The sequence below is a fragment of the Phyllostomus hastatus genome, unplaced genomic scaffold (assembly GCF_019186645.2).
Source record: "Phyllostomus hastatus isolate PE091 unplaced genomic scaffold, TTU_PhHast_1.1 phas_contig_34, whole genome shotgun sequence".
NCBI lineage: Eukaryota > Metazoa > Chordata > Mammalia > Chiroptera > Phyllostomidae > Phyllostomus > Phyllostomus hastatus.
The window spans coordinates 34580760-34602128 of NW_025333857.1; the positions used below are offsets into that span (position 1 = coordinate 34580760).

At 35.6% G+C, this 21369-nt stretch overlaps 1 protein-coding gene across 4 annotated transcripts in view; it reads right to left on the reverse strand.

Moving 5' to 3' along the window:
• Nucleotides 1–21369, reverse strand: part of CARNMT1 (carnosine N-methyltransferase 1) — a 50050-nt gene that overhangs the window by 13745 nt on the left and 14936 nt on the right. For all 4 annotated transcript variants that reach the window (XM_045840265.1, XM_045840264.1, XM_045840262.1 and 1 more), the window contains exons 4-6: nucleotides 10195–10335; nucleotides 9079–9257; nucleotides 7147–7260 (exon numbers count right to left, since the gene is read on the reverse strand). In XM_045840265.1, the coding sequence (XP_045696221.1) occupies nucleotides 7147–7260; nucleotides 9079–9257; nucleotides 10195–10335 (434 nt within the window). The remainder of the gene's footprint in view (nucleotides 1–7146; nucleotides 7261–9078; nucleotides 9258–10194; nucleotides 10336–21369) is intronic.

Consider the following 21369-nt stretch of genomic DNA (forward strand, 5'->3'; position numbering starts at 1 on the left):
TAAATGTAATTTAGAATTTAATATCCCTTTGTTCTGACAATGTTCCAATCTTCTAGCAGAAGTGAATGCAATTCCCCTGGAGAAAAACATCTTCAACCTAAGCCTCAGGAAATTCTCAAAAGTGATTTCTCAAGGGCAATGCAATGAGTAACAAACAGTTAAGGTCAATAGCCCAGGGAAACAAAAAAAGGGGAAAGCAGAAACTGACCTACAAGGAGCTGAGATATCAGAATTATCAGAAACAATATATTCAGCATTTTCAAATAAATAAAAAGCTTATTTTAAAAATTCAAACATTAAACAGAAATGTTTTAAACGACATAGCTGATTAAAAAAAAAACCAACACAAGTAGCTCTGGCTGGTGTGGCTCAGTGGGTTGAATGTCAGCCTGCAAACCAAAGGGTCACTAGTTTGATTCCCAGCCAGGGCACATGTGGGCCTGGATTGTGAGCCATGTCCCCAGTAGGGGGCGTGTGAGAGGCAACCATACAATGATGTTTCCTCTCCCTCCCTTCCTCTCTCTCCAGAAATAGATAAATAAAATCTTTTTTTTTCACTTTTTTTAAAGATTTTATTTATTCATTTTTAGAGAGGGAAGAGAGGGAGACAGAGAGAGAGAAACATCAATGTGCAGTTGCTGGAGGTCATGGCCTGCAACCCAGGCATATACCCTGGCTAGGAATCGAACCTGCGACACTGATAAATAAAATCTTTAAAAAAACTCACACGAATAGAAATAAGATATTTCTATCAAAATAAAAATCTCTGGTTGTAAGAAAAGGTTTTTTAAAAAAGGCTTACCTTTAAAGAAGCTACAGTTAAGATAGCTGAATTTTCAACAGCAAAACAGAAGCTAAAAGACACTGTGATGATCGCTTTCATGTGTTGAAGCTACCTGTCAATCTTGTACTGTACACCTGGTGTTGCTTTGGAACTAAGTATGAACTCATGATCTTTATAGACATACATGAACTTATACATATATTTCCAACCCCTATATGCTGAAAAGGCCTAGAAGCAATACTATCACAGTGGTAGAATCTAGATTTTCTTTTCCATATACCATTCTCCACAAAAAGGAATGAGAATCATTGGGAAAGAAGGTTGATCTCAGGGCTAGGCAGAGAAAGGACAAAATGAGTTTGGAACAGGTGGTTGTCCAGAACGGAGGTGCTCACACAGGGATAAGCAAAAAGGACACGGGGGCCAGCGCAAAGGGGATCCCTTCTACCAAATATAGGACAAGTGGATTTAAAGTTCTAAAAGTTCCAGTTAAGAAAGAGATTGTTAGACTGGATAATATTCATAAAACACCTATTAACCATATGCTATATATAGGAGATACACCTATAACACACAGATGCAATAAGGATGTAACAGAGAGAAAAAGTACATCATACAATTAACTAGAAGAAAACTCATGTAGCTGCACTGACATGTCCACTTAAACAAACACGACTTGGATCTGTGCAAAACAGAGCTGCACTCAAGACCCAGCAAAAAGTTTTACAGGCAGGGTAGGGAGGTGATGGGGCTGGTGGTCACTGTCTGGTCATTTTCCAAAGCAGACTTTCAATTAATCCCCCTTTCTGTCCTGCATTTCCCCTCACTCTCTATGAGGCCACACTTTTATAAATTCTGCTCTTTTCCTGTGAATTAAACTTTTCCCCAGCGAATTAAACTTATGGTCCTCTGCCTGATCATGGACTGACAGTGGGCATAAGGTAGGTGTCTTGATTACTTGGTTACATGGGGGTCAGCTCTTCCCCACATAGGGATTTTCAACATATGTTTTTCCATACACTGCCTAATTTTCCAGGGTTATTCCAGGTCTACTGGCTCTGCTCATGACAGTTTCTTTGCAAAGCTTATTTTCTTACCTCATTCTTTTGTCATCTGATGACATCCCTGCCATTCTTTGTCCACGTGTTTTATTCTTTTTAATATTTTTACTACCACTGGAACAAAATCTTAAGAAATAATATGTGTTCAATGATCTACCTTTTATAGGAAATTTCTCACATTTTAAAAAATTCTGTAGCTTTATAATTCTTTAAAATCAGATAAGATCCATTTCTCTTTATATTTTACAAAAACCTCCTTTAGTACTTTAACCTGTTTATTCTTTCAGATGAAGTTAGATTCACTTTTCTTACTGCCTGCTCTCCAGTGCCCAACTATAAATACATCAGCACACACACACACACACACACACACACAATCCCCCCTCCTCAAATCTCCCTTTTAAAAATAAATTACATATAAATTCTTTTAAGAGGTATTGGTCATCATGAAAAACTGAAAACCAAGATGCACAGGCATTCTTTTGCATTTTGCCAAATTATAACCTTTCCCAAAGAACATATACATAACAATCCCCTTAAAAAGCTCACTGGTTTTCTCCAACCTGAGGGAATTAAAGAGTACCTCAAATTTCCCCCAAAGCACTTTATGTTAATGTTCCCAACTACAATGTCATACAATTTGAGCAATACTTTCATTATAACTTAATAGCAGTTACATTTCTCATTAGGAATGAATCCAGTGACTTTCTGGCCCATGCAAGCCTGGCCAGGGCAAAATCATCGCCAAGGGGCTGGTGCTTTCTGGGTCTACAGATACAGTTAGTGTTCCAGGTCTACAGGACGAAGCCAAAACCATAGGTATCTTATGAATTTACCAATATAAATGCTGCTTTATCATGTTTCTTGAAAGCCAATCTTCTGTGACAGCTTAACATTATTTTGTTCCCTCTTTCAAATTTCCAAACAATACATTCATTTATACACACTAAGTGACTAAATATCTGTTAGTTGGGCTCTGTACCAGGTGAGGAGGAAGCATTAGATTCCTGCCCTTACCAAGCTAAGAAAATAGTAGGGGAAATCAAAATACATGGGTGACACCACCATAATGTGTTAAATGCTACTGCCAGATTCTGTGAAAATGTAAAAGAGGAATGCAGAATATTTAACTCAACTTGAAGGATCACTTGAGCCAAGAGTTAAAGAACACATTTACTAAATGAAAGTAAAGGGGAAAGAGGGCTTTCTAGGTCAGAGGAGTGGCACTTGAGATCAGGACACGGGTGTAAGGAAAAAAAAAGGAAGCCTATACACGAAAAAGTGCTGCATATCATTAATCAGGGAAATACAAATTGAAACCACAATGAGATACACCTGTTAAGAATGGCTGTTACCAAAAGACAAGAAATAAGTGTTGCCAAGGATGTGGAGAAAAGAAAACCCTTGTGCACTGTTGGTGGGAATGTAAATTGGTGCAGACACTATGGAAAACAGTAAGAAGTTTCCTCAAAAAATTAAAAATACAACTACCATATGATCCAGCAATTCCACTTCTGGGTATTTATCTTAAAAAAATAAAAATACTAACTCAAAAAGATATATACATCCCCATGATCCATTACGGCATTATTCACAATAGCTAAGATATGAAAACAATCAAAGTGTTCACTGACCAATGAATGGATAAAAGTTATGGTATATGCTGTCTATACAACAGAATGTTATTCAGCCTTAAAAAAGAATAAAATCTTGCCACTTGTGACAATATGGATAGATGTTGTGAGTATTGTTCACAGGTGGCAAACCCAAGGCCCGTGGGCCGAATACGGCCCTCCACCTTGTTTTATCCAGCCCAGCACCTTGTTTCTACGCAGTGGTAGCGTCGAGCTTCTTGTCCCTAGTTAAGGACTAGTTACATTTATACAGTCCTAAAATTACATTTGGCCTTTTGATGGCAACCAAAAGGCTGATGTGGCCCCCAGTGAAAATGAGTTTGACACCCCTGTGCTAAACGAGTTAGCCCCATGTGCTAACTGAAGTAAATCACAGAAAGACAAATATATGATCTTGTTTATCTGTGGAATCTTAGAAACAAAAACAACCAACATCAACAACAAGCTCACATACAGAATAGACTGGTGGTTGCCAGAGGTGGGGTAAGCAAAATGGATATAGGGAGTCAAAAGGTAAAAAATTCCAGTTGCAAAGTTAAGTCATGGGAATACAATGTACAGCAGGGTGACCATAGTTAATATGCATATTTGAAGTTGCTAAGAGAATAAATCTTAAAAGTCCTCATCACAAGAAAAAAATTATACCTATATATGGTGATGGATGTTAACTAGATTTACTGCGGCGGTCATTTCAAAATATACACTAACACTGAATTGTATACCTGAAACTAATATAACGTTGTGTGCCAATTATACCTCAATTTTTAAAAAAAATGAAGCCAAGACAGAAGACAGAATAAAGATCACAAAGAGCACTGTCCATACCCTGAAGAGTTTGGGTTACTGAGAAAGCCAAGCTTTCTATTGTAAAAATCTATTACAATCTATTTTTGGAGGAAGTCTGACAGGACAGATTTCCATGTTATAAAGATCACTCTGTGGTAATATGGAGAAGTGAAAGAGGCGTAGAGGGTTGGCAATAACTTGAAGGCAGGAAAACCCTGAAGGAAGCTACTGCAATAATCCAAGCAAGCAATGATGAGGGCCTGGAGTAAGGTACTAGCATGAGGTTAGAGCAATGGTTCTCAAATGGTATCTCCAGATTTCAAATCTGGGAAAGTACTGCCGGAATCTAGTAGTTAGAAGCCAGAGATGCTGCCAAACATCCTACAATGTTCAGAACAATGCTCCCTGCCCCCAAATGAAGAATGATCCGCCCCCAAATGCCACTAGTGCCACAAATGAGAAATCTGGGGCACAACAAATTCAAGAGCTATTAAAGGAGGTCTACAAGATACCATTTGTAGACTAAATGGGTACAGATAATAAGTATGAAAAGGGGTAAAGGAGTTCTCATTTTTTTTTAACATTTTTTTAAATTTAATTGTTCAAGTACAGTTTTCTGTCTTTTACTTCCATCATTTCCTGATTATGGGAATCTGAGATGATGGGAGAAAAAGCATGGAGAAAGAAAGCATGGGCGTCATTTTCTTGACACACACAGATTTGTAAGTATTTGTGGTACATCCAATTCAGACATGGTGGCTTGGAGCACAAGAGAGCTATTTGGACCAGAGATTCAGACTGGGAATTCAAACAGTAAGAGAAGCCATTGGATTAGGCAGGAGTAACACAAAGTAAGGTATGAGTGTGTGGCACAAAAAATGAAAAACACTGAATAGAAACACAGAGCACCTTGAGACTTAAGGAAAAACTTACTCCAATATTATTCTTTTAAATTCTTTAACTTACACATGGAAAGAATTTTATTTGGAAAGTATTAACCTTCCATAAAACTGTATTTAAGGACTATTATTCTGTTACTCCAATTCTCAAAACTGTTTTAGAAACTCTAGTAGGAACAGTGGAAGCTCTGCTAATCAATCCCCCATTACCCAACATGCCCCATTATCTCTGATGCTCACAGGAGATCACAGGTCTTGCCCCTACTCTTATCAAGCAGTATGCTTACTAAGGGCCAACTGCACTTGTTCCAGGCAGTTATAATTACTGTTATTATAAACAAAATATTAATGAACCAATAAAAAAAGTGTTCAAGAAGAAAGCTGTTTCTATGAAAGTTAAGTCAAATGCTTTGGAAATACACAAAACCTTACCATATGTCAGTAACTGGGATCAAAAATTTTAATCAAACAAATACACAGATTAATGCTAAATATAAACTGACCCAGCATAAGCCTGCAGAGACAGCTAGTTAGGCACTCAAGAAGTCGGACCTAGGCTGGAAGCCTGACTCTCCAGGATCTTTTTTCTAGCTACTTAACCCAAGACTGTTTCTTCAACTACAAAATAGCACCAGTGCCATTTTAGTGTAGGATTATTTTGAGATTAAACAAGGTAAATACCTTGTTTAGGCAAGTGGCTAACAACGCCTAACCCACAGTGAACAGATATCCAGTACATAATGTTCTTTCAATCCTTTGTTGTGAAAAGAAATACTTTGCTTTTGAAGACAGCAGGTTTGAGATACCCGTTTCATGTTATGATTACACTGTCCAGCTAGCTGCTCTCATCTGTCCTACGGACTTCTACAAAGAAGTTTGGAAAAGGCCCACTACTACCTGTAGGCTGTCCTACTGGCAAAATCTCTGGTAAAGTCAAATCATTTAAAAAGAGCAGCAGACAGAATTTGTCACCAACAAAACCAAACCAATCCTGAAGGCCGAAGACTCAAACAATGTGATCTGACTTTTACATAGTATATTAGTCCTCATGTCTTTTTTAAAGTGAGTTATTTACCTCACTAAAAAAAAAACTATATTCACTTTGATAATATCATTTTCTCCCTTTATTTTATTTAAAAGATTTTTTTTCATCCTCAGGATTTTTTAAATTGCTTTTTTAGTGAGAAAGGAGGAGGCAGGGGGAGGGAGAGGGAGGAGAACATCGATGTGAAAGACAAACATTAATGGGTTACTTCCCACACGTGCCTTGACCGGACACTGAACTTGCAAACTAGAAATGTGCCCTGACAGGGAATCGAACCTGTGATCTTTTGGTTCATGGGATGATGCTCCAACTAAGCCACCTGGCCCTTTATTTTATTTTCTTTAACAAGGATAAAACTGACAGTTTCCCTTAAAATCTGCATGAGAGGGACCACATCACACTCATCATTTGATTTCCAGCAGTTAGCAGCAGAACACAGTAATTTTTCTATATAAAGGTAGTCACAAAAGTTATCATACCTACTCTTGTCCCACTATGTACAATACCTGTACTGGGAGGAGGTTTCTACCATGCGAGAGGTTAAGTGCTTTCCCTCAAATGTTTCATGATGGAAGGAAGAGCAGAACACTCTCTTGTTAACAGGACTGTTGTCTCCATAAAGTGTGGGGTGGGGCAGATGAGATCTTGATTATGATCAAGATTAATAATTAGCACTTTTTGAAATTATGAATTCTGTGAGACTGACCTCGTGTAAATATACAACTTGGGGGCTTCCACTACTTATGGAGGAACTAGCCAGAACTAGAGGAACTGCACCAGTAAGTAGGATGCAGTTCAAAGGAAAATGCAGAGGCTTTAAAACATGTATAACATAATTATAACTTGTGAAGATTTGGTAACTATGAAGTTACCAAATGTAGGATAGTTATAACTACTAGTTAATGTATAAAATCTTAAGAAACTCTGAGGAACTTACCTAGATTTATCCAAATTCCACCTGGCTTGAGTATTTTCCATATTGTGTCAATATAATCAATTACATTGTGAGCTGTGTCTATGAAGAAACAGGTAGCAATACAGTCCCAGGTATCTATTCAAGGAAAACCAAATTACTAAATTTGTCATGTTATCCTGACTTTTAATTAATTCCATAAACACACCAGCTACCTTTTACAGAATATCAATATTTCATTTAACTCCAGGGATATAGAAACTAAACCCTTCCACTCAACTACTATAATCAAGGTAACAAAATAATCTTTTATGAGATCCTTGGCAATTCATAGAAGTTTTTATTAATAATTTGACAAATTTGGAAATAATTTTTGATTATTTGTATCACAATATACTATCTTTACTACATGATATTGTCTTGTTTATAATTTATTCAACTGCCTTCATTTAAAATCAGTGAAGATGAAATAAGTTATCTGAATTTTAAAATTGTGATTTCAACCAATGTTAACTACCAATCGAAAAGGTTTCAGAAAGACTGCATGCCTATACTTTCTTAGTGAGTTCTATTCTTAGAAAGACATTCCCTGGGAACTATACAAGGGGGGACCCCCAAAAAACCAGAATTATCTTCTGGAGGACAGGACCCTTATAGTAACAGGATTCCCCTGCTAGGTGAGTGTCCTAGGAACCAATCTGTATCACGCCAGCTGGTGTTATTGTGACAGGCTACATTCAGCTTCAGTCAATTTTTTTTGAAGCAACATGTTTGACAATTTCATGATGGGTGATTTAGGAGCGCACCTGCCCACACCGCACTGCTTCGCCAATCTGGCCCCGAGCGACTTTTGTTTCCCAGGATGAAATAAGTCCTCAAAGGGAAACGTTTTGCAGACATGGAAGAGGTAAAACAAAAAACTGCAGAAGCAGGATTAAAAGACATCAAAATCAACAAGGTCGAAAATGTTTCGAGCAGTGGAAAAAACATCTGAATGGGTGTATTGCATTGAATGGAGAGTACTTTGAGGGGACTAAAGTTTAGACTGTAGGAATACACAACTTTTTATAAATGAACTTGTTTCTTTCTTTGGGTCCCCCCTGGTATAAAACAGCAGCCTCTCCCAGTCCCTCATCATCCCTTTTACCCTGCCTTAGTTTTCTTCCTCAGAATACTAATTTGTCATTGCCTCCTCTCTCCTCCTACAAGAATATGTAAGTTTCCTGGGGGGGGTTTGTTTTGCTCACTGCTTTCTTTCCAATGACTAGAACCTACCTGCCACTTAGCAAGTATTCAACAAATATTTGTTAAATGAATGATTTGCTGAGCCCTCAACTTTTTATTCTTCCTTTCATGCTGACACCCCTCCTTCCTCACCACATCCCTTTCTTTAATGCCTAGCACATATTTCTTCACTAGTTTGCCAGACTGAAATCCTAACTTCATAGCCTGATATAAAGGTCCTCCATGATGGGGAGCTAACCTGATTCTCTGGCCATATTTCCCATTAAATTTTCAAACACATCTCCCTCCCCCTTCCACTCAGGCTGTTGTATCATGCCCAGTTACCTCATTCATTCCTATCTACCTCCACCTACCTGGAATGCCATTCCTCCTCATTCTTCAAGTCACTGACTCCCCACAGAGAGCCAACTCTCTTCTCCCACTAACCTACTTCCATTTTTATTGCATTCATTACTCATTTGAACTTTGTTCACATATTGTCTTATATTAATAGACCCAACAGATTCTAAATTTCTTAATTGTAGGATTTATACTTCTTTATATTTTCCATCACTGCCTTATACATGACCTTCAAAAGCTTCTAAATTGTCACTGAAGTATACCTTATATTCTGCCATCAAAATAAATGACCAATCTTTGGCTTAGTATAAAATTAGCTCATTAAACTTAGAATAAAAAGTAAGATGTTTAAAATGCTTGCTTTAGACTTACTGCATTCTGAGTATATCTCCTGAAAATCACCTGCTGTCATAGAAAAATTAGAACCAGGAGGAAGACTGTGGGGGTCAACATCAGGGAAAAAGATGGGTCGAATCTGATCAGCTGACCTCCGGTTATTGCTAAACTGATGGATCCAGGGATAAAGCTTATATTTATTAATTTCAGAACATCTGCAAAATATGAGCATAAAATTCAGTGTTAACTAAATATTTTACCAAGAAAAATCTACTTTAAACACTAAAATGTATTCTTTTCAATTGAAGATTTACTTATATATAATCAATACTTAAAAAGTGTTACTACTACACCCTACCTAATTAACTGAAAATGTACACATGTATGCAGATGAGTAACCACTCATGAACTAAAAGAAAAAATTGGATTCTGATATATAAATGTGTTGTTCAAATATTAAAAAGGTATTTCCAAACTTCGAAATTAAGTAAAAACCAGTTCAAGTATTTTTCCAAAAAATGGTATGGGTTTTATCCGATACCTATTTTAGTTATTTTGTACAACTCTCTCCTTTTTTACCTTCTTATCATCCCCTAACTCACACGGCCACCAAGACAATGTATTATTTAAACAGGCAGCTATCCATTCTTTCTCTAACACACCTATTCTGACTTTAAAAATAACAACTCTTCTCCACTACTAAGAGAGGCCACAGAAGTTCTGAGAGATCTTTCCAACTGAGTGATGTGAGCTTATTTGGCCATTTAATAAGAATTTGATCAGGGAAAAAAGATGTGATTGTTACACTGTACTCTTACTCCACAAAGAAACAAAGGGGTGAAGTAGTTTAAGGAACAATGAGAAAATACTATTTCCTGGATCATACTTAGTCCTGAAATTCACACAGAAAACATTTCCATTTCATGCGATACCAGGTCACTTTCTAAAGTCACTAACCCATCCTGATCAAATTTCTGTTAACTAGGCAACTGATTAAAGTGGTAATTGTATAAGCAATTTAATGTAAGAGATATTTACAGTATGTATCATTAAATACTATGTGCTCATCTTCAAATTCAGAATTGTTCAAAAATAGGTAAGTCAATCTGGTTCTGAGAAATTACTATTTCTAGCAAAAAGTAAATTAAATACCTGTTGAGTACAAAGTTGGAAGAAAAGAGCATAAAAAAACTCCATTCATTTCCTTGACAAGCATAACCTAGCATAGCTATTTCCCAGGCCAGTCTTCCTAGTCCAGCACCAGGTACCAGAATATTTACTTTAGAAGGATCCCTGAAATGAAATAAGGCAATTATGTCCAACCCCTTAAAGAAAAAAAAGAAAAAGGACAAAATCCACATTAATAACTAAAACCTTTGATATTTAATAATAAGGTCACTCAGGACTCTGACTACTTAAAATTGAGAAATACTTCTAAATACCAATGAAAAATAAAGGCTTAAGGAATTATCTATCATATGTTTGAATATCAGATGAGGGTTTAATCCCTCAAATATTACTTTTCAAAGAAAATGTAGTCACCTTATATCTGGAGACTTACAAAGACACTCATATTCCTAGCAGCTGTCACCTGAACAACTGTCTTAGGAAGACAAATTATCCCAAAGGGATCACAATACATACAAAGAGACTGAACAAAATTACTTTATCATATAAGACGGTAAACAATTTTATATCTATATTCTATATCTGATACAATGGTTTATGTAACTAAACAGATTAAATACATATAAATTTTAATGTGTCATGTATATCTTTATAATCTTATATTTCAATTGGCAAAAGATTTTGGAGGGGGGATATTCTCACAAGGAAAAGCCTCTGAGTAAATCTGCATATACAATGGCAAATATACCACAAAAACACAACCAAACTATTCTCCACTTACTTGCATCACTCTACCACCAATTTCCTTTGCTATAAAATTCACCCTTCCACTCTAAGCCACTAAAAATTAGCCTTAACAAGGCAAAGGCCTTTCTCAGGACTTCTGGCAAATAGCTTTAAACCTAGGGCTCAATGGTATGTTTACAGAAATCCAAAGAAAAATGTGTATAATCATCTGTCATGTCAATTAAAAAGGAATTTCTCTATTGTCTGTATTTCCCAAATTTAGTTCATAAATCAAATCCAATTTCCAAATCTAATCCCACATAGGGTTTCTTTTTATCTTTAAACTACACGGTGTTTAAGTTTGGTGTGGTCCAAACAGCAATAAGGCTGTTTCTAGTAGCCCCCATAGGGTATCATTTGCATCTCTCGCTTTGAAATAAAAAAGAGAACTGTGGGTTTTTTAAAAATTCAGTCTACAAATAGTTACATGGAAATTTGCCCAGGGTTATTCAGTCTTAAATCTCTACATATGAAACATGTATTGTATAAAAACCTTAAGAAAATTTAGTTTGTTCCCCTGTTGAATTTTACATATACAAGATGGCATAAACCAAACTGTTAAAAATGATTTTTGACAAATATGATTATGATTAGTAAAACATCCTTTAATCCTTGATATGGACAAACTAATTCCAAGGTGCTGTATAAGTTCTCACTATAATAAAATAGAATGTTTTCTTCTCATTCTAGATCATACACAATGTATGTGTGCGTGAACACTTGAAGGGCATATCTTCAGTCCTACCTGTATCAGTTATCTAACAAAAATGTACAAAGTTTTAGTATTAGAATGTGAAAAACTCCCAGCTGTAGAACTCGGCGCTACCCCCCTATATAAAGGACCTGCCACTATGGCACCCCCCCCCCAAACACTTACTCTCTGGAACCACCTCTTTTCAGTTCCTAGTTACCCAATCAAAACATGCACCTCTACCAAGTGGCTGTTTTCAGCCTAGAACTTTTAAAAAATCAAAGTAATGCGATAGAAAGTAAAAAGATGTGAAAGGAAATTGAGTACTAAAATCTTTACAAAAATAATCACTAGTAATCAATTTCTGAACAGCTAATGATCTGTATAAAAAGTTACCATGCAGAACACAGGGGAGTCTCAACAATATTATTATGGCTAAAAACGACAGTTTTAACGGTGACAAAATATACTGTATGATTTCATGTATAGGACATTCTCAAGAAGATAAAACTGTAGTGGCTGATAAGCATTTACCACAGGTTATGGGTGGGGAGATGTGTCTCTACAAAGGGAAACACAAGGTTTTTTTGTGGGGTAATGAAACTGTTCTGTATCCTGTTGGTAGTGGTGATTAAGCAAACCTACACAGGCTCAATTTCATAGACCTATACACCAAGAAAAGTAAATTTTACTGTATATTAAAACAGAAAACACAGAAATTATAAGCCATGTTAACTGTAAGGGAAATTTTTGTTAATAACAGTATCAAGAATTATTTTGTTGGATGAAGGAAAAGTTAACTTACGGCTATTATGAAATTCACCCTAACTAATCAGGGCCACAGAACTCTCTACCCCCACCTTGTGGCAGAAGGTTTCTGTATAAAACTGGTATTAACAGACTGGCATCAAGCCATGGAATGCAGAATATACCAAGGCCCCATTTTAAACCCTAGCAGAGATTACAGATTCACCAATTACTTGTATAATGGAGGAAAAAAAGAGATTTCAGTGGGCATATAAAAGGATACACATTAAAACAAATTCTCTAGAACTGAAAAATGATCAACAATCAAGCAATGAATGGGAAATGAAAAAACATTTTCCCTAATTCCTTGTTATTAGCTAGATAGTTTTTCATTGAATCTTTATAACAGCGTATTAAACGTCCCTCTAATTACAATGTATATGAAACTAGGGCACTCTAGAAAAGCAGTTTCTGCAATGGATCCTTATAAAATCTAGGACATTTCTATGAAGGCATTTCTGTGGAGAGTAAGAGAAATATAAATTTAAGTACAGACCTTTATGACGAGCTGACTTAAAAAAAAACAGGAAGAGGCTATAACTGTGGCTCAATAATCAAATGTTGCCTGCTGGAGAGTCTTAGCAAAAACAGGTAAGCAAACAAATTTACCTGGTTAAGATCCAAATATGGAGAAGTAGTGTATTTAGTACAAACGTAAAACCCCTGCATAATAGTGGGGAAAGTTTAACAGTTTATTCAACAGAAGAACCGAGAGGGGTCCATCTCTAAGGACAGAATAGAGATAGCTGGTGTCTCAACAGCCCACGGATCACCTTTGCAACACCCTTTGTGCTCCAAGTATTTTACCAGCAGTGTGTGTTCTTTCAAAAGATTTCCTTTATTGGCCACATAATAATTTTTTGCATTGGAGTTGCAGATAAGCAAATTCCAACACACAAAATATTTCCTTTTGTTTTGTGAATGTGACACTTAACTGACACCTAGTGGTAGGAGTATGTACTACCTTCAAGAATCAAAAGGGTTCACTTGTTTGAATCAGACCAATTCAATCATGGCCCACTATAGTAAAAGCCACTAACCACTTGTGGCTGGCTACTCAATACTTAAAATGTGGCTAGTTCCAACTGAGATGTGCTCAAAGTGTAAAATAATGCCAGATTTCAAAGACTTAGTTTAAAAAAAGGAATACAAACTATCTCATTAATAATCTTATATACTCATTGTAAAGCTGAAATACTTTTGATATCCTGGGTTATTAAATTATATTACTAATTTCACCTACTTCTATTTAACTTTTTATGTAGCTACTAGAAAATTTAAAATGACATCCATGGCTTACATTATAATTCCACTGACCAGAATTGATCCATACTAAGAAATCACAAAAACACAATTTTGATCAAAAAACAATTGTGAAAGGTATCATAAACAGAGAAATACAATGTCTGTACTGTTTAGGGAAGCAATTCTAAACTAGTGTGCCACAAATATTTTTTTTAATATTTTATTTATTTTATTTTAGAGCAAGGGGAAGGGAAGGAAAAAGACAGGGAATAAAACATCAGTGTATGAGCCCTGGCTGCCGTAGCTCAGTGGATTGAGCACAGGCTGCGAACCAAAGTGTTGCAGGTTTGATTCCCAGTCAGGGTACATGCCTGGGTTGCAGGCCATGACCCCCAGCAACCACACATTAATGTTTCTCTCTCTTTCTCCCTCCCTTCCCTCTCTAAAAATAAATAAAAATCTTAAAAAACAAAACAAAACATCAGTGTGTGGTTGTCTCTCACACCCCTCTACTGGGGACCCGGCCCCCAATGCAGGCAGGCATGTGCCCTGACTAGGAATCAAACTAGTGACCCTTTGGTTCGCAAGCCCACGCTTAATCCACTGAGCTATACCAGCCAGGACCACAAAAATTTTTAAAACATGCAATACCTTACTATTTAGTCAGGGGCACCAACCTCTTTTCCCTTGGATTGTCAAATTAGAAAATGACAACAGCCAACATAATAATTGCTGCCCAGTATGAATGAATCAAAATTATGCCCCCTTTTTTTTGTCAGCTAGGCAAAAAACATACATTTTGGTATGCTACAGAATTTGAGTAATTTATGTGTGCCACGAGATGAAAAAGGTTGAAAATTGATGGTGTAGGGGTGATATAGTTAATGTAAGAAGGTAAGATTAGAGTAACAGTTTCATATTGTCTCTGGAGAGAATGTATTCTATACATGGTTTGACAGTTTGAACTGTATCTGCAATGTTTTAAAAAATATAAAAAGTTTTGAAGTAAATATAACAAAATGTCAAGTTTAACAAAGCTAGGTATAGAAATGTTTTTTATTCAAAGTAGAAAATGAGTTAGAAATCAGGATTAGTATCTAGCCCCTTCAAAAACATGGTCCCAACTTACCTCTGACTCCCAACAAAACTCCATCTATCAGCCAAACAACTTCTCACCAATGCCATAAAACACTTTTTCACCTTAATCTTTAGAGCTCCTACACACCCACAGAAACTCAGTTTAAATTATCACCTTATCTATGAGGTCTTTTCCAAATATCCCAGGCAAAGCTTGGACACATTTCTTGATGCTTTCAGTGCTTCGTTTGTACCTCTATTATAGTTTATATTTCAAGTTCTTCACTTTGCTTCTTTTATTTAACATAAAGGTTAGCAACTGTGACCCACAGGCTACTCATCTGTTTTTGTAAATAAGGTTCCATTGGAACACAGCCACACCCACTCATTTATGTATTGTAAATGGCTACAACAGAGCTGAGTAGTCCCCAACATCACACTACCTGCAAAGCCTACAATATTTACTAGCCGGCACTTTGTTTACAGCTTGTTATTATAATGTTAAAACTAATATCCTTGACATAAATAATTTCCACATGCATAAGTATATCTGTAGAAAGCTTCTCCAAAATTGAATTGCAGGAGTCAAAAGATATGCATCTGATTTTCCTTAAATATTACAAAGTTGCTTCCATAAAATTTTACTAATTCCATCAGCAACGTGTTTCTTCATACTTTCAGTAATAGTTACGTAATGTCTAAATCTCTGAAATTTCATGTAATACATGAAATTTGGCATCTTTGTGTAATTTTTTCATTTGCATTTTCTTATGCAATTGAGCATCTTATACTTCTCCTGTTAATTGTCTACTTATACTATTTTCCTACTAAGATACTAGCCTTGAATTCTTTACTGTAGATTTGTAAGCATTTGAATTCTTCAACTGTAAGAGCTTGAGATCTAGATTTGAGAAAAATCTGAAATATATATCTGTCCTTGGTCTTACAAGGATTGTCAGGATAAGGGAGAAATCTATTTTCAGTCTCTATGTTACTCACATTATACTGGCATTCGATACTTTCTCCATTTTCTCTTTTAAAATGCTTTCTTTTAAGCTAAAATAATACTTTCATAAGTAACTTATATTTCTTATTTTAATCTAAATGGAAATGCTTTTTAAAGCTCAGTATATTTTTCCTAATGCCCAACTATATAAAAATAACAATAAGTTCAATATAGACAATAGTATACCAGTATCTTGAGTGTTAGACATGTACTGAAAGGCAAAGACATAACAGATATTCCTCCACAAACAAAGTATCACTTCTGATTCTTCTACAATAGAATGGGTTAATGAAATTAAGACTTCCAGCTTTCAGGATGTTCATCTGCAGCTTTTTAGGATTCGTAAGAGAACATGAGTCAACATGGCTGTGATTTGTCAGTTCAGATAGGACTCAAACTTAAGAATCTTTTCTCAGCAACCATAAGCTTTACAGCAATAAATTCGTAACTGAATAACTAGTGAAGTGTTTGGCACTCAGCACAGTTAAAATAGCATTTACTCCTGTAATAAACAGACCCCAATACAAACATCAATCTGAGACTTCAAAGCTGCTTGGGCTTGCAGACCTGGGCAATTAAAAAATCTAAACAGGAACAAATTGGACAAACTGATTAGACAAATGTGTTTTTGTAGGAAAAATATTTTAATGATACAAGTATAATTAATTCTATACATATTTAAGTAAATTATTTTTTACAGATAGCTCAGTTAGAAAAGCCTTTATTGAAATTTCAAAAGGAGGAGAACACAATCAAAAGGGCTAACTGACAGAAATGTGAGTCAATCCAGCCTGAGTATAAAGACATTAAATGCTTGCTGTAGCACAAACAGGATCCTAGAAATTTATCTAAGACCCAAACTTGACCAGAATTTACCTAGAATCAACCTGGGTTCTGAAGGGCTATAATTATGTCCCTTTTCCAGGATTTGGGATTCACTTTTCATGGAAAAGATATGACTTAATACAGATATAGGCTTTACTGTATTGTACTAGCTTTTTTTTTTTAAGGTACCCCCCTCCTTTTATAGAATGAGAAGGGAGAAAGAAAGAAGAAACATGGATGTGAGAGAGAAACATTCATGGGCTGCCTTTTGCACATAACTCAACCAGGGTCTGAACCTGCAACCTGGGCACGTGCCCTGACCAGGAATCGAGCCAGTGACCTTTCACTATGCAGGATAACACACCAAGCAGCTGAGCCACACACTGGTCAAGGCGTTTTTAAGGTTTTTTTTGATAGCTCATCTTATCTACTATAAGCAACCAATCTAAATTAAACATGCAAAACAAATACATAGGAAGAAATGTAATTTTTCCATTAGTTTCAAGAATGGAAAAAAGTTTGATAGATATTTTGGCACACTTCATTTAAGTTTAGAAATTCCCCTCCACTTGTATAACATTGATTACTTCCAGGGAAGGGTGGCTAGGGAACAGTTATGGGAAAGAGACATATCTTTTCAAACTGTTAAAATTTTGAACCCTGTGAAATGTTTTAACTATTCAAATGTTTAATTAATTTTCTTAAACCTCACAACCTACTTTTCAAAAACAAAGATATTCTGAATTTTGAGAAATTCCTGGACTTTATGTTTACAGAATCTATTAAACTCTTGTCTATTATTTTATAGAACAGAGCACTGAATATACACATTGAGAGCACCAACTGGTAACTTTAGGAACATAATACCCTTTTGAAATGGCAATGTTTATAAAGGTTTGCACAACTTAAAACATAAAAAAACAAAACAAAAAAAGGAAATTTAGGAGATTAGATCATAATTCTAATAGCTGTAAAATATGTAATGTAGGACCATTGAATTAAACATTAACAAAATAACCTGTACTTTTATTAAAGTAAACAAAGGTAGCCCTTAGAAGCTGTGTAATACTGAGCTATTTATTACAACTTAAGCCAAGAGTCTTTGAATCAAGACATATTGAGGAAGATTTCATATATTATAAAGAAGAATTAGGGAAGATTTCACATTTTATAAAGAATTAGGAAGACAAGATCTATAATAGTGTCAACAATAAAAACTTTAAAATAAAATAATTTTTTAAAGATTAAAAGCAGACCTCACTACTGCCACCTCAACGTTCCATGGGTGAAGAGGGAAAGTCCCCTCCCAACAAAGAAAAGTTCTGGACCAGATGGTTTCACTAGTAAATTCTACTAAACATTAAAGAATAATAAACACCAATTCTCAAATTCTTCCAAACAAATTGAAGAGGGAACACTTCCTAATTCATTCCATGAGGCCAGAATTATTCTGATACCCAAGTAAGATAAAGGCATCACAAGAAAAACTTGGAAAAGAAAAAAAGATCAGTATCACCTACACATCTAGATATAAAATATTAGCAAATTGAACTCAAGAATATATTAAAAGAATTATTCACCAGTCCCTGGCTGGCATAGCTCAGTGGATTGAGCACAGGCTGCGAACCAAAGCATAGCAGGTTCGATTCCCAGCCAGGGCACATGCCTGGGTTGCAAGCCATGGCCCCCAGCAACCTCACATTGATGTTTCTCTTTCTTTCTCCCTCCCTTCTCTCTCTAAAAATAAATAAATAAAATCTTAAAAAAAAAAAAAAAGAATTATTCACCAGGACCAAGTGAGATTTATCTCAGTACTGCAAGGGTGTTTCCACATAAGAAAATTTATGTAATATAGCCCATTAATAGAACAAAGAAAAATCTAGAATCATTTCATTTGATACAGAAGCACTGGACAAAATGCAACACCTTTCAGGATAAAAACTCCCAAGATGTAGGAAATAAGGAAAAAACTCCTCAGTATGATAAAGGACATTATGAAAAACCCAGAGTTAAGCTCACACTCCATAGTGAAAGATGGAAAGCTTTCCCTCTAAGACCAAGAACAACATAAGGAGCCCCATTTACCACTGCTATTCAACACTGTCCTGGAAGTTCTAGCCAGAGCCATTCCTCTACGAGAAAAGGAAGAGGTTAAAAACTACCTCTATTCACAGATGACAGAGTCTAAATGTAGAAAATCCCAAAGAATCCACAAGAAAGCTTGTACAGCCAATAAACAAATTAACCAAAATTGCAGGGTCCAAGATCAATATAAAAATTAGTTGTGGTTCTATATATTATCAATGATCAATCCAAAATAGAAATTAAGAAAGTAATTCCATTTATAATAGCAACTAAAAGAGCTAAATACTTAGGGATAAATCTAACCAAGGAGGTGAAAGACTTGTTTACTGAAAACTAAAACACTGCTGAAAGATACTGAAGATCTAAATAAATGGAACGACATCCTACACTGGTGGATAAAAAGATTTAACATTGTTAATGTCACTACTACCCCAAATAATCTACACAGTCAACATAACACCAAACAAAATTCCAGCAGCCTTTTTCACAGAAATGGAAAAGGCTGATTCTGAAATTTATATGCAATTGAGTAAGTTGCAGGACTCACATTTCCTGACTTCAAAACTTACAAAACAACAGAAATGAAAATAGTGTGGTATTGGCCTAAGGGCAGATAGACCAATGGAACAGAACAGAGAGCTAACAAATAAACCTTTGCCTATATACTCAATTGATTTTCAACAACAGTGTCAAGACAATTAAATGGGATAAAGACAGACTTTTTCAACCCATGGTGCTGGGAAAACTGGAGAGCCACTTTTAAAAGGATGAAGTTAGGCCCTAGCTGGTGTGGCTCAATGAATTGTGCTGGCCTGAAAACCGAAGGGTCTCTGGTTCTCAGTCTAGGACACATGCCTGGGTTGCAGGCCAGGTCCCCAGTAGGGGGCACTCAAAAGGCAATCACATATTCATGTTTCTCTCCCTTTCTTTCTCCCTCCCACTCTCTAAATATAAATAATTAAATAAAATCTTTAAAAAAGAAAAAAATGAAGTTAAGACACTTACCTTTATACCATACACAAAAATTAACTCAAAATGAATCAAAGACCTAAACTTAAGAACTAAAACTACAAAACTCTTGAGACAATTTTGGGAAAAATCTTCAAGACACTGAATTTAGCAATGAATTCATAGATGTGACATGAAAGGCAATAACAAAAAAATAAACTCGATTTCACCAAAATTATACAACTTTGTACATTAAAGTACACGATCAAAAAAACGAAAAAAAACAAAAACAAAAACTATAGCATGGGAGAAAATATTTACATACCATATATTTGCAAGGAATTAATACATGCAAAGATCACACAATCTTATCTATGGTAGATCATCTTCAATCCAGACATAATACAAAAAGCTTGAAGAAGAGACAGTATTATACAAAAATTAGAAACTCCAACATATTGTGTCCTCACTAATAAAACTTGAATGTAAATGCATTAACAAGTCCTCGGTCACTAAAAATATAAATTAAAAGCTTGTCAAATGAGTACTATGTATGTCAAGCAGTTCCAGGAGCTGAAGTATTTGAAATCTATCTAGCTTCAAAACCTATGAAAAAACTTCTTTCTAGAAAACATGTCACCAAACATCTTCCTAAATTATATCTGCAGAGCACAGCAAAAAAGGGCAATAAATTATTCCTTATAGTATTTATGAATTTTGTACATTAGATATTTGGATACACAGAAATAAGCAGTGTTCTTTTTGTTGTTCTTACAACTGAACATGACTATAATAAAAAATTCAACTGTGCTTCTAACATTACTCATTTTCTTGAGTTATTTCTGGGTCTCACACCTAGAACACTCAACATCTGATAAAGAAATATTTATGAATTAAAAATCAGTAAAGTGCCATATCTGTCATCAACAAGGGAGTAAAAGCAATGAAAGGTTTAAGTGATACAGGAATCACAAGTACAAAATAAATCTATTATCCTTTCAACTGTGTGCTTAAAAGGTAATTATAGCATAGAATATCAAAACATTACTAGCAATATGCAGAAATACAATGGGTAATTTTTATGGTACTTATTTAGCTAAAGAGAATCTACCAGGCATACAGACACTCAGGTATTCAAACAAGGTGGATTAGCAGCCATTACATGTTAAAGGCTGGCTAAAAAACAAGAAAACCTCAATTCCATCCTTTGCAAATAACAATACTAATATACCAATGGTTTCCTGTAAACACAGTATGTAGTTCATTTACTGTTGAAGTAACTATGTATTTGTTCCTTGAGAGTTGAAGTACTTGTTTTTAAAAAAGATTTTATTTATTTTTAGGGAGATGAGAAGGGAAGGAGAAAGAGAGGGAGAGAAACATTGATGTGTGTGAGACACATCCACCAGTTGCCTCCTGCAAGCCCCCAACTGGGCATGTGCCCTGACCAAGAATCAAGCCCAATCAAGCCAATGACTGTTTGCTTCACAGGCCGGTGCTCAAGCCACTGAGCCACACCAGCTAGGGCTCAGTATTCCTTAGTATGGCAAAGATTTCCTATTAACCTAATGCAGGAAAGATGCTAAAATCAATGTGCATCAAGTAAAAAGTACGGATGCAGATGAAAACTTAGAACCTATCTCCTTTTCTATAAGGGAACAATATTGCTTACATCGTCATATGTCTAGATGCAACAAGGTTTATGGACAAAATTGTCCTAATTTAAGCA